The sequence below is a fragment of the Astyanax mexicanus genome, chromosome 25 (genome assembly GCF_023375975.1).
Source record: "Astyanax mexicanus isolate ESR-SI-001 chromosome 25, AstMex3_surface, whole genome shotgun sequence".
Classification (NCBI taxonomy): domain Eukaryota; kingdom Metazoa; phylum Chordata; class Actinopteri; order Characiformes; family Acestrorhamphidae; genus Astyanax; species Astyanax mexicanus.
Genome location: NC_064432.1, coordinates 21,196,361 through 21,209,419, shown reverse-complemented (window position 1 = coordinate 21,209,419; position 13,059 = coordinate 21,196,361). Strand labels below are relative to the sequence as shown.

The 13,059-nt window shown below is 39.1% G+C and overlaps 1 protein-coding gene across 1 annotated transcript; it reads left to right on the top strand.

Annotated features, from left to right (window-relative positions):
* Window positions 1–272: 272 nt before the first annotated feature.
* tyrp1b (tyrosinase-related protein 1b) lies at window positions 273–10,327 on the top strand. Its single transcript, XM_007230252.3, has 8 exons — window positions 273–378; window positions 2,396–2,751; window positions 3,414–3,736; window positions 4,756–4,963; window positions 6,528–6,695; window positions 7,842–8,021; window positions 8,861–9,007; window positions 9,679–10,327. Exons 2-8 carry the CDS (start codon window positions 2,397–2,399, stop codon window positions 9,876–9,878), a joined length of 1,581 nt encoding a protein of 526 aa, XP_007230314.3. The 5' UTR covers window positions 273–378; window position 2,396; the 3' UTR covers window positions 9,879–10,327.
* Window positions 10,328–13,059: the final 2,732 nt, after the last annotated feature.

Genomic DNA, 13,059 nt, shown 5'->3' with positions numbered 1-13,059 from the left:
ATCCTTCAGATCCTAATATAGCCGTCCTTTCAAGACAGAGAAGTGCTTTTCTCTGTCCTTCGTCTGCCCTTTCTCAGTGCAGTGGATAAGAGCTTTTATATAAACCTGCCCTTTTAAGCAAATTCACAGAACTGCTTTATTCTACATTTCTACTGGCAGGAAAAACAGCAAAAAGCCTCATCTCCCCTCCCTCCCTCCATCCCTCCACCCCTCCACCCCTCTCTCTCTCTCACTACAGGGCGCTGATCACAAGATGGAGGGATTAGGGAGATGTACTGTGTGTTGGTCATGAGGGGAGGAGTATAAATAAGAAAGTCCAAGAAGCAGTGCACGAGGAAGTGGTGGAGTGAGTGAGGCAGAGAGAGAAACATATTTCAGGTAAAATTGCATTTTTGCATCTGTTGTGTATTGTATACATTGTTAGTCTCGATTTTATATCTAATTAAGCTAATTAATTGCAATGTACACGCATGATTTAAGTTGTATTGTATTACTAGAACAGTTGTATTCTGCATTGTTCGTTTAAATGCGTACATATTTTTTTAACAGAATAAATATAATAAGATATTTTCAAACAATACTCAAATTCTTTGAGTTAGAAGAACACATATACATTTAAATTGGACCTTTTGATTTGAATCAACTTACTAACTGAGTACTTACTGCTGGCAGCTTCTTGTCTATTGGCTTCTCTTTGCATACTGGGTATGAACCCCCAGTTGAAGCTCACCATAATGGTGTAGTCATTTCCCCCAGGCTACCTTAGACTTGTACATCATATATTTTGCGTAACTTCCTGGCCTTAATGTTGTAGACTGTAAGAGCAAGCATATTTTTTTGAGCTGCTAATATTGTGTTGGCTGTGTGCTTTACTGATTACTCTATAGCATTTTCTTTCTTCATCTAGGTTTCTACGAGTATTTTAATTGTATATTTTACTTAAATAAATCAAAAGTAAGATTATTGTCTAAAGCAACTGATATTAAAAACACGTAAATTGACTAAGAGGTTTAAGTCTAATTACGTTTTTAAAGTAAACCTTACTTTAGTACTTTAGAATTCAAGTGAATTCAACTTATCCACACTTACAATTTACTAAAATGGACAAAAAGGCAGAGACAGCAGACATAAGAACTAACAGAACTAATGCACTGGCAAGCTCAGCAACACAAAATGACCTGGACTTAAACCACTGGACAACTAAAAGGATTGCAGAATTATTTCCTTAGTGACAAAAAACTAAAAAACCTCCACAACATCCAGGCAGGTCAAGATCACTCTTAAGGAGATAACAGAGAAGATAACGTATCATTCTTTAAGTCTTCAGTCAAGATACTTCAAGATGCACACCACTGGTTACCCTCAAGAACAAAAAGATGGCAGACTAGGTTGCTAAAAACATCTAAAAAACTCTGGCCAATTTCTTGATTGAAATAGCAGGTTGAATTTTGAAGTGCATGTAGTTCAGAGGCTTTTTGAGCTGTGGGACCCGGTTCCCCAGAGGGGGGCTGCAATGTTAATGCTAGAGAGTTGTTGGACAAATAACATGTTTTATGTTTTACGATGTAAAAAATGTTGTGTCATGAACTTCTGGCATTTAGCCCAGAAGTTAACTGCAATTCAGATATGACTGAATTTTGTCAGATTTTGTCACTGATTCTCATAGCTCTCTGTTTTAAGTGTGCCTCTGAAACATCAGGTCATGTAGGGTCATGAAAGGTCATGTAGCCTACCCCTAGGCATGCACGTGTGAAACAAAGACGTAGGGCTAAGCAGTAGGGCCAAGGAGTAAAACGGGATTGGGCCTAAATGTGCTGTGGTGTCCGATAAGTGTCCATCACAATGCAAGAAACTGTATTTGATGTTACGAGACAAATTATATTGTTGTCAATGACATCAACATCTCCCATCTTACATTCTCAATCTTTCATGTTTTCCATTCATTTTTGTTTCTTAGTTTAAGCCACACCCCCTCTAAAATATACAAGCCCTAAAGTAATGCAGTCACTCAGTAATTGCCCTTTTATATTTTTTGCCTCCACCCTTCAAACAGTCCGAGTCAAAGAACAGCCACTGTTCTGAAATCCAGTTCTCTGGCTCAAGGCCACATCTACTAAGCTACTAAACTACTTACTCTGGAATGGGTGAACAGTACTGCTGAGGTTTTGGTATAATGACAGGAGTTTAATAATTAATAATAACGCCAAAAAAATGCAATGGCATCTTTCATAGATGTGACTACTTCAGCAGATTAGCACAGAGTAAAACCTAAAACGCATTGGCCATTTTTGCCAGTCAGCAGCAGAAAAGCTCATTAAGTGCTTTTTCCATTCATCCTCTCGGGACAAGGCCCATTGTTTCACTGATAGTAAATTTCAGTGTGTGATTCCCACAGGATGTGGCAGACAGTGCTGCTGCTGTGCGGATCCATTCTGATGACTCAAGGCCAGTTCCCCCGTCAATGTGTGACTCCTGAGGGACTCCGTAGTGGTACCTGCTGTCCATCACCCACCGGCCGAGCCAACGACGAGTGTGGCTCCAGCACTGGGAGGGGCCGATGTGTGACAGTCACTGCTGATGAACGACCGCATGGACCTCAGTACCCTCACAGTGGGCGAGATGACAGAGAAAGATGGCCACTGCGCTTCTTTAATCGAACCTGCCAATGTAATGAGAATTTCAGTGGACACCACTGCGGACGATGCAAACACGGCCTAACTGGCCCCAGCTGTAACCAGAAAGTCAACGTGGGTGAGTATAAACTCTACACAAAAACACTCTACACACATTTAAAATAGAGCGATGAGCCTGCTCGAAAAGCTTCCTTACAAGGTGTGTTGGATCTTTCAATGTAATGTGCCTATGCTAAATATAGGGGGGTTTAATTGCTTACACAAGGAGAGAGTTCCCAGCATGCTCAGTGGCTCCCCTTCTTCTTTGTTTAAGGTTAGTTATAGTGGTTTTATGTTGTTTTTTTTAGGGTATTTGTATGTTTTTCAGTTTGGTTGTGGCAGTGACGCAGGTGGGTCTTTATTCTCCCTCCTGGTGTTGGTGTTGAGGGTGGATAAGGGCTCCGCTAGTGGAGGTGTTATTTTATGAGAGAACTACTGCATGTTGGGTCCTTGGTTAATGCTCTCTGCCTGTTCTAAATAAAGCTTAAAAAGGCATCTATAGCTTAGACTCATTCATCCACCTCTGGTGACACTACAATATAATACAATAGAGTGGCCTCTGGTGGTCAATTCTTGGTATAAATATATACAGCATTTAAATATGTTATGTAGTGTAATATAAAGATAAAATTGCACTACTATTGGTACTATTGGCTTTTTTTAGTATTTAAAAAACAATATTAAACCTGTGGGTACGAAATGTAATTTCTCTCACTTGTATTTATGTTCTTATGAATCCAGTGCGTCGCAACATCATGCAGATGTCTTCTGAGGAACAGAAGGCATTCATTAATGCTCTGGACCAAGCTAAGCGCACTGTCCATCCTGATCTAGTCATCTGCACACGCCGTTATGAGGAGATCTTTGGTGCAGATGGAAACAGCCCTCAGTTCGAGAACATCACCATATATAACTTCTTCGTCTGGACTCACTATTACTCTGTGGGGAAAACGTACATGGGGCCTGGACAGGACGGCTTTGGAGGAGTGGACTTCTCTCACGAAGGCCCAGGGTTCGTGACCTGGCACCGGTTCCATTTACTCCAACTGGAGAGAGACATGCAGGTGAGAAAGCCAACAGTCAGGTGAATCACAAGTGTCAGAACCAGAAAAACAACACTCTGACTTCATTACTTCAAACTCCATATTGGATCAGTTTGGGAAACAATTAAATAGGTCCCAAAAGTCATAGGACATCAGAATGTAACTAGATCAAGAGGTGTTACCTCAGGTATTGCAAACCTGTACAAGTTGTGCGGAGCTGAGATTCAACTAGTTTGGTATTAAGGCCAGGTGAATTATGGGAGTTGGAGTGAGGCCTAATATTTAGAGCCAGACGGATGGGATATTCCATTTCTGATCCAAAGTAGTAAAGTAAAATATTTTCCTAACAAAAGGCAAAGAAAACGCACCTATATATTTTCATTTTTCTACAATAAGCAGTGGGATAGGTTTGTGTCAGATGGTATATAGTGAAAAGTGAATATAACTGCTCCTAAAGATTTTTCTTCTGGTACAGACAAGATGACGATTCTACTGATGTTTCACAAGTTTATTTTCATTCCTTTTTTTGTTTGCAACTTGCAACACCGTGAAAAACTGAAATAAAGAAAAAATAATGCTTTTGTAAACACAATTGCCTCTGTTTCTTAAAAGGAGTAGTTACAAATAAAGCTCTGCAGGAACTAGTCCTTCCACACGGCAGCCATCTCTTGCTCTCTCTGGCCATTAGCATGATCCCATGACCCATAATGCATTGTCACTAACACATAAATTCTCTTTTTAGCCAGCAGAGGGCAGTATTGAGCAATTCTTAGGTCAAATTATTTTAAACATTGGAAATGTACACAATGACAGCTACAGTGAATAAGTTAATAAGTAAATGAGATAATGAGTGAACCATTCCAAACACAGCTCTGAAGTTTTGTGATGCTGACTTTCCTGTGATACTGTTTTATTTTCAAAGGTCTTGTCACATGCCAATGTGAACACAGGGTTAGCAACAGTGAGATACCATTGCAACCACAATAATACCTTATCAACCACCTAGTACCGGTAACTTTTGACCTAATGTGTGCTTGTAGGATATGCTTGGAGACCCGACGTTTGCCCTGCCGTACTGGTACTTTGCCATCGGAGGCAGTGAGTGCGACATCTGCACGGACAACCTCTTCGGAGCCAGGAGCAATTTTGGAAATGGAAGAACCATCAGCGCCAACTCAATCTTCTCCCAGTGGAGAGTGATCTGTGATCATCTGGAGGAGTACGAGAAACTGGGGACCATCTGCAACAGTAAGGGACTCACAACACTCACAAAAACTCAAAATTTTACAATAGCTATAGGTCAGTATCTATATAACGTGTACTTTTTTTTAAAATATCAATTTTTATAAAAGTATCAAGCTTTTTAAACTTTAGTGTCATCTTGGGACTAAAGATATTTGCTGTATATTTAGTCGTGGTAAAATATCACTGTAATTAAAATATACACATAAAAGATGTTTCGGCATTAAGCGATAAGTGTAATAGGTACACTGGTTTGTCTAATCAGATGTTGCCACTGTCTGATGGTGCATCCCAGACGCTTTCAAGCCCATAGAAGTTAATGGCACTTCTGGACATGGTTAACATAAGGCTTCTGTTTTAATCCCCTATTTAAACCCTATGTTGTAGTATTTGATCCAAAGTAATCTCTTGCCCATGTGGTCTCCAGTGCCCTCGCAGGTGTTCTGCATAGTCTTGTGCCCTTAGCACACTGAAATTCCTCCCAGTTCCTTCAATGGTTAAATAAGCCCTAAAACTGCCCTGCCCCCACCTTATTTGAAATGTGCTACAGTCCTGAAATGCAAGAATGGATGCTTATTAACCAATTAAATGGAGCTGATCAGATAAAAAAATGTGTTATTTATTTGTGTTTTCTGTATTTATATATAACTTTTTTTGATGTGAGTTTATACAAAAATGTTTTTAATGAAACCAAAACTGGTCGTTTTATGTCATAAGTCAAAGAACACTGTGCAGCATCTTATTTTAAGAGTGTCGGTACAAGACACCCTATACACACAAATCTGAAAAACACACACACACACACACACACACACACTGCTGAAATAATCCTTTGAGGCATGTGAGCTTGTTAAGGAGATGCAGCCTCATACAGGCAAAACCTAAAATTACCATCACGTGCATTCTTCAGCTTAACCACACTTGCTGCTGCAAGAAAACAATCACTTCACTGAAAAACAACAGCCGCTACAACAGCACTTCATCTACAAAGGAGACGCCAATCAACCTCAAACCAAACACTGTTCATGTTTGTAAAATCCATAGAGATCTGACTTCTTATATATGTTTATACGTACATTGACAAAAAAATGACAATATGAGGCTAAATTCAAAATAAAAAAAAATAGTAAAACTTAATTAACTTAAAAGTTAATTTAGTTTAGTAATAACAAATTGACTTTTCAGTATTTTTCCATTTCCATCAGGTTTAGCAAAAATCTGATGGTGTAATGTATCATACTTTAGATTCAAGATGCATAAATAGAAAAGTGAGTAAAGACCCAAAATTCAGATTTTCAACAAGCAGTCGAAAATCTCTCACCAAGAAGTACACTACCCACAAAGTAGCCTCTAAGAGACTTTTAATACAGCAGCAGGCCCAGTGTCTAATCAGAACACACTTGTGATCATTTGTCAGTAAGTCTATAAACATTTTCTACTTTTACTTTAATGACTATATCAATATAGATTGGATATAGTGTAAGCGTCCGTCTAATGTTATGCCACGTGTGTGTGTGTGTGTGTGTGTGTGTGTGTGTGTGTGTGTGTGTGTGTGTGTGTGTGTGAGTAGGTACGGAGGGAGGCACCCTCAGACGCCATGCTGGAGGTAACGTGGATCGACCGATGGTTCAGAAATTACCGGAACCTCAGGATATTATTGACTGCTTGGACTTGGACACATTTGACACTCCTCCATACTACTCTACCTCCACCAGGAGCTTCAGAAACACTATTGAAGGTGAGATACAAATACTGACCACTAGGACTTGCTTTTAAGTGACTGAAAACTTACTTTTAAACAATCAAACATAAAACTTAAAAATTATATTGTTCTTTTTTTATATCAATTGCTTTGCACAATCATTATATTCCTAATCATTTGATTCATATAACTTTTAGATCATATGTTACGATATAGAAGTTTAACTAAGGTAGCCTGGGAGAATGAATACACACTGAGGTGGCCGTCAGAAGCCGGGGGACACACCCAGGATGCAAAAAGATGGTGCCAGCAGCCAATGGAAAAAAAGCTAATGCCATCAGGCTAAATTCTAATATTATAAGTTGATTACATCTAAAGATTTCTGTTTGAATATATACAGTATATATGTGTGCAAATGTTAGGCTAACTCAAAGTAGTCGAGTAATGTATGGAAATAATCAATTTGACATAAAACATACTTAATTTTACACGTTTTTTCAGTAGAAGGCTTTCAGTTTATTCACTTAAAAAAGTTCATACATTTTAGTTAAATGGTATAGTAAAACGTATATAATGTGTATACATTTTCATTAAGTTTAACTGGATATAAAATACAAAGTATATTTCACAAATACCTAGAAATGGTTTAGAACAAAATTCTGAAGTAGTCAGCAATTGGTCCTGATCTAAACCCTATGGAACACCTGTGGAGAAAATTGAAGAAAAGATACCCCTAAAATCTGAAAGACCAGAAGTTGATTGATTGTATATATATAATGTATATGTTCCATGACTTTTTCATGTCCTATGGAAGCTAAAGAACACTACACTGGCCTGAGGGATATGTGTGCAGGGTATCCTGCATTGAATATGTGTATGACTGACTTCTGACAGTCACTTGCCTGTTCCCTTGGACAGTTCAAGCCAGAAGCTGCCAGTTACCATAATTTTCACCCACTGCTCTCACTGTCCACTAAGGGTGATAATATTAGCTTTCTATGATGTATTTCCAGTAAACACATGACACTGTGGATCAAAGAATGTTAAATGTCTGGCACCCACTGGCATCAGACCATGCTCCAAATCCCATAATTCCCATAATCACCTTGCCATTCTCACGGTCCCCTGATTATATACAGTATAACTGTCAATGTTTCACTGGTTCCTATGATTGTGTTACAGGTTACAGCGCCCCTCAGGGTGATTATGACCCAGTGGTCCGGAGTCTACACAATCTGGCCCACCTGTTCCTGAACGGGACTGGCGGTCAGACACATCTGTCTCCTAATGACCCCATCTTCGTCCTGCTGCACACCTTCACCGACGCCATCTTTGATGAGTGGCTCCAGAGACACAGCCCTGGTACAGATGATATTTGGAATCAATATATACAATAATTTAATAAATAAATCAGTTCAGGCAAAGGCAACAGCACACAGTAAAATCCACAGTGTTCGCTCACAGCACTCTCTGCAGCCAATATTATACTTCTTTGTGGGTTATGAGGGGGTACTATTTTGTTTATGTGTCTTTTGAGGGTGTGTTTTTGTGTTTATATGCTTGTTTAGTCAGAATGATCATAACATATTTTTACCTTGCTGACAATTTTTGGTTAGGAGAAAGTTTTTTTTTTTTTTTAGAATGTTACAATTTATTTAACAATAAAACAAAATCATGTAACTGAAACCCTAAAATAGCACAACCCAGCTCACATCCACCAGAAGGAAAACGAAACAGCAGAACTACCAGTAATATTGTTTACTTGGCAGTGCTGCGTTCACACAGAGGCTTCTAGCTAAAAGCATAAACAGGCTAGAAAAACAAGTAGAGAGCCCCTTTCAGTAGCTGCTGCACTAAAACACTCATGAACACACATGTAAGATGTTTCAAAAACAGGCTGGGCTACTCCTCATTGGTGCTTAGCACCATTCAACAATCTGTGGGTCCAAGCTTTTGTTCATTCCACAGAATAAAACACCCTCTCAACCAATCAAGCATCAGCTGTTATCTTCTCAGGCTGTAATTAATTAAATTAGGCACAGAGTCCATTTGGTCCCTTTGAGAAACGTAAGAAATTAAAATTTTCCCCACCTAAAAAAAAGGTGCATTCACGAGGGGCCGAAAACAGAAGAACAAATAACAGATAAAGGTCCCCCAGAGTCTGAGAAAATATAATTGAGGTCCACTGCTTTGTGTTACAGGTACAGTGGGGTACCCTGAAGCGAACGCTCCCATTGGTCATAACCGTCACTTCAACATGGTTCCCTTCTGGCCACCCATCACAAATGCAGAAATGTTCGTCGCAGCCCCAGAGGGTCTGGGATACAACTACGAGGTCGACTGGCCTAGTGAGTGACAGCTGACGTCTTTTGTTAAATATTTAATATAGTTCATCATGTTGCGTTAGGATCCTAAGCATGTCAAAAATTGACGACAGTTGCACCAGCTAAGCGTCTATATAGGATAAAATAGGTATAAAGTCTATCCTAACCTATTCTTTGAATGTAGTTCGTTTAAGCCTAATGGTATGCAGACTATTAAGTTCATATTATATTTACAAGATGAGTGTACCTAAACGCCATCATTCAAACAAATGAATTACATTTAGTTCCCTTTAACCATTTACCAGTCTCTGTAATTGATTGGGAAAGCGTTTTCCCACTCCTCCATGAAGATTTTTTTTTTTAGCTTAATCTACTCACTTCAACAATCAGCATTTTTGTAAACACTAGAAGAAAAGCAATTAAAAATCTGAACCTGAAAGTAAAATAAAGTATTTTGCTTATAAAAAACTTGTATACTTACCGTACATTATACTGCAATAAACAAGGTTTGGGCAACGGAGATGTTAGCATTATTGCTACTGTGAGCTGATGAGAAAATGTTTCGGTATAAAAATGAATAAACATGTATAAAATATGATTTTGCTCAAATGCTCCATATGAACTCACATAGTGCTCACTTAGAAGTGCTCTCTAGTGTCCTGCTATTCCTTTACTTTTCTGTTACTTTTTTCCAGCTCGGCCGTACACCCTCTCTGAGATCCTCACCATAGCGATTGTTGTGGTGGTGCTGGTGGTGATTGTGGTGGGTGGAGTCATCGCCTGCGTTGTGAGAGCCTACAGTTCAGTCGAAGGCCTGGAACCTCTGCTGGGGGATCACTACCGTCGCTACTCGGAAGAAGAACGGCTGGTGGAACAGTCCAAATCTGTAGTATGAGATAGGGTTTGTTTAGAATTTGCACTGTAGATTCAGACTGAAATCTTTTATAGACAATCTTTTATAGAAAAAATAAAGGTGCTAGAACCATTTTTGCGAAGAATGCCATTAAACAAACACCCCTGTTTGGTTCCCTAAAGAACCTTTGATTTGATGTTTTATGTAAAGAGCTGTTTTGTATAGTGTAAAGAAACTTTGTATAAAGTTATATGCTAAAGAATTATAACTCTAAGCCAAGAACCCCTTAGAATCCCTTTTCAGAATATTTCATTTGTGCAATTGCTATTAGTCTACATTCATACTTGAAAACTTTTGACTTTTTATGTGACAATGAATAACAATAACAATGACCAAAGGTCATGATAACTGTAGCTAAAAGCTGTATGTGTGGCCTTCTCATGTTTTTTTATATGTTTTTTTTTCTCTGATATAATAAAATTTGAACAAAACCTTCTGTTTCATGCTGTCATAGGCTAGGTTCACATTACAAGCCACGTTGCTAAAATCCATTTTCTGATCGGATTTGGCTATCTTGACGGTTCACATTCACAAACGTAAGTGACCTGTATCTGTGTGTAATGTGAATGAATCTGTCCCTGAAAAGTCTCACATGTGCACATTAATACGTGTATAAATATTGCCTTCTACACCAAAAACAAACAAACTCATATTTGAGAGACGACACGTAACTTTATAAAGGGGAAGGGATGCGTTAGCAGCTCATATGTGGAGCATCTTTTGCTGGAGTGGGAAGTAAACAGCTGGTCTGTTCATGCTCAGTTTAAAGGAGGTGAAAAAAAGGCCAGGTGGTTTGCTTTTGCTGTTTTTCCAGCTATAGGTGCACAGCTGCTCCAAGAGATGTGACTGTCCACATTCCTGACGCATGTCCATGAATCAGATGCGTATCCAAATCTGATTTTCATCTGAGCCAAAAATCAGATTTCAGTCACTTCAGCCTGGTAGTGTAAACGTAGCTTTAGAGGGGTCAACAAATATGATGTGAAATATAAATCATCCCTGTGGCCTCTACAACAATGTGGGCACTCAGTCATGTTGTTGAATTTGTGACCAGAATCTAAGCAGTAGAGACAAATGGCCTTTCCCAAACTGTTCCCTCCTCACTAGCACTCCCAATCCATATAAGGTCTCACTCTGTGCTGTTAAGGGTGCTTCACACTAAGGGGAGGGTATTAAACTGAGGAGTCAAATTTGGGATGCCCTTATTTGCTTTCGGGTGGAAGCAGGACATTGCTGTCGCCATGGCTACAGACAGATATTTTATTAAGAAAGTATTTGTCAAAATTTGCCATTTATGAAGTTTTAGTTCACCAATCACACATCCCATCACTTTCTTTAAAACACTGAGGAACACTGGGTAATAACCTAATATTATATTTTACTGAAAATGTGATGGGACCTATACAAACATATACAAAGACAGGCTTTCCATGATATATGCATCTTCTTTTGAGCATTAAAGAAGTGAATCCTGAAGTGATATCAAAAGTGTCTAAAGCATGTGTCTCTGTACCCCTCATTTTGCCCCTCATAGACCACTGAAGTCGTGTTGTCATTTTGTAGTCTGCGCTATGTTGTTTATGGCCATATTTGGGGATCTGTGTCTAAGAGGTTCAGGCCTCTACCACAATCTGTGGTAAATAAATATGTTCAGAACCCTGTACGGTTTATTCTGTGTACACTTACCTCCTAAACATCAAGTTGTATTTAATTACGATCATCAGTTTATATTAATTACAGCACACCTGATCTAAATAATCAACTAACTATCTGCCCTTGCTAAGACGACCTTTAGTGACACAGCTGGAAAACTAGCCAGACAGTGTTACTCCAGAACCACAGAGCTGTTAGTTCATTAGTTGGATCCACTGGATGTAATATACTGTAAACTTACAGCTGAAGTTCGCTGGTGTTGCGCCAAAAAGAGTCCCCTGCCAATCTCTGCAGCTTCACGGTTAGCATTGGGTTAAAGCTAGCATTTTTCTCATTACAACTCTTAAACGATCTCATAATTTAGAGGATCCAGTGATGTTCAGGAGGTAAATGTACACAGAAAAAAATGTACTTCAGTGGTCTATTACCCCCACCCCATGCAGGATTGTGTTTGAGCACTCAGCAGAGCCTCTGCAAATGAATTCAGTTAGTGAGTTACTTTTGCTTACAGCTCCATCTGGTGGACATCCACAGCACACACCAGATCACAAACAATGCAGGTGATATTTGTAATAAAAACATTAATATATCATAATTATTCAATGATTTACCAAGACAGGTAATTATTTGCTAATTATAAATAATATTAAATGAAATAAGGAGAGCTTTAGAGATGTTTTAATGAACACTGGTGTAAAATCACTACTTTTTGTATGAATGTTATTAGTATTTATTCTAACATTAGTGGGTTACTAAGCAAAAAACAAAACACTTACTGACCAGAAAACAAGCTTTTTATAAATTTATATAACTTTATTGTATATATTAGTACATTCAGGGGTTCCAGGTGGTCCCCACCTATGGAGGTCAGCAATAAGGCCAATCAGGTGAAGGATGGATAGAAGGGTGGATGGATGGACAGGTGGAAGGATGAGTAGACAGACAGACAGATAATCAATGGATAGTTTAGCTACTTATATCCAGTGATTGATTACTGGCTTATATTTAGTATAGCTGTAGGTATAGTTTTTAAGGTGAACAGCTTCACAATGCCAAAACAATGCCAATAACCCACTCAGAGCCTATGCCCACCTGGAACCCACCTAGTACCATCCATGTGAGCCCCACATGAGCATGTTGGCAGAGACATTGTTTATATTTATTAACAGAGACAGTGCCATGAGCTCCCTCCTGTGGATGAAACTGAGATGAAAGCCCCATGTGGATCAGTGTCTCACTGATGAAATGTTTGTGGTGTCATTTGATTGGAAAGGAAGAAGAGTATCTGGATCTGATTTGTAGTGGCCGGCCCATATGCCAGTCATCTGCTGAGCTGCTGCACAACCTGCCAAATGGGTCTAGTTTACAGGGCTGATGAAACCAGTGAAAACGTGTTTGGGGACTTTGATGGTCTGAAAATGTAGGCCAGCTATAGCTGCACTAAAGCCAAATGCACAGCATGCCCCAGTGCCCTTCAGTTCTAAAAGCAAACACAGCGGTAGTTCATATG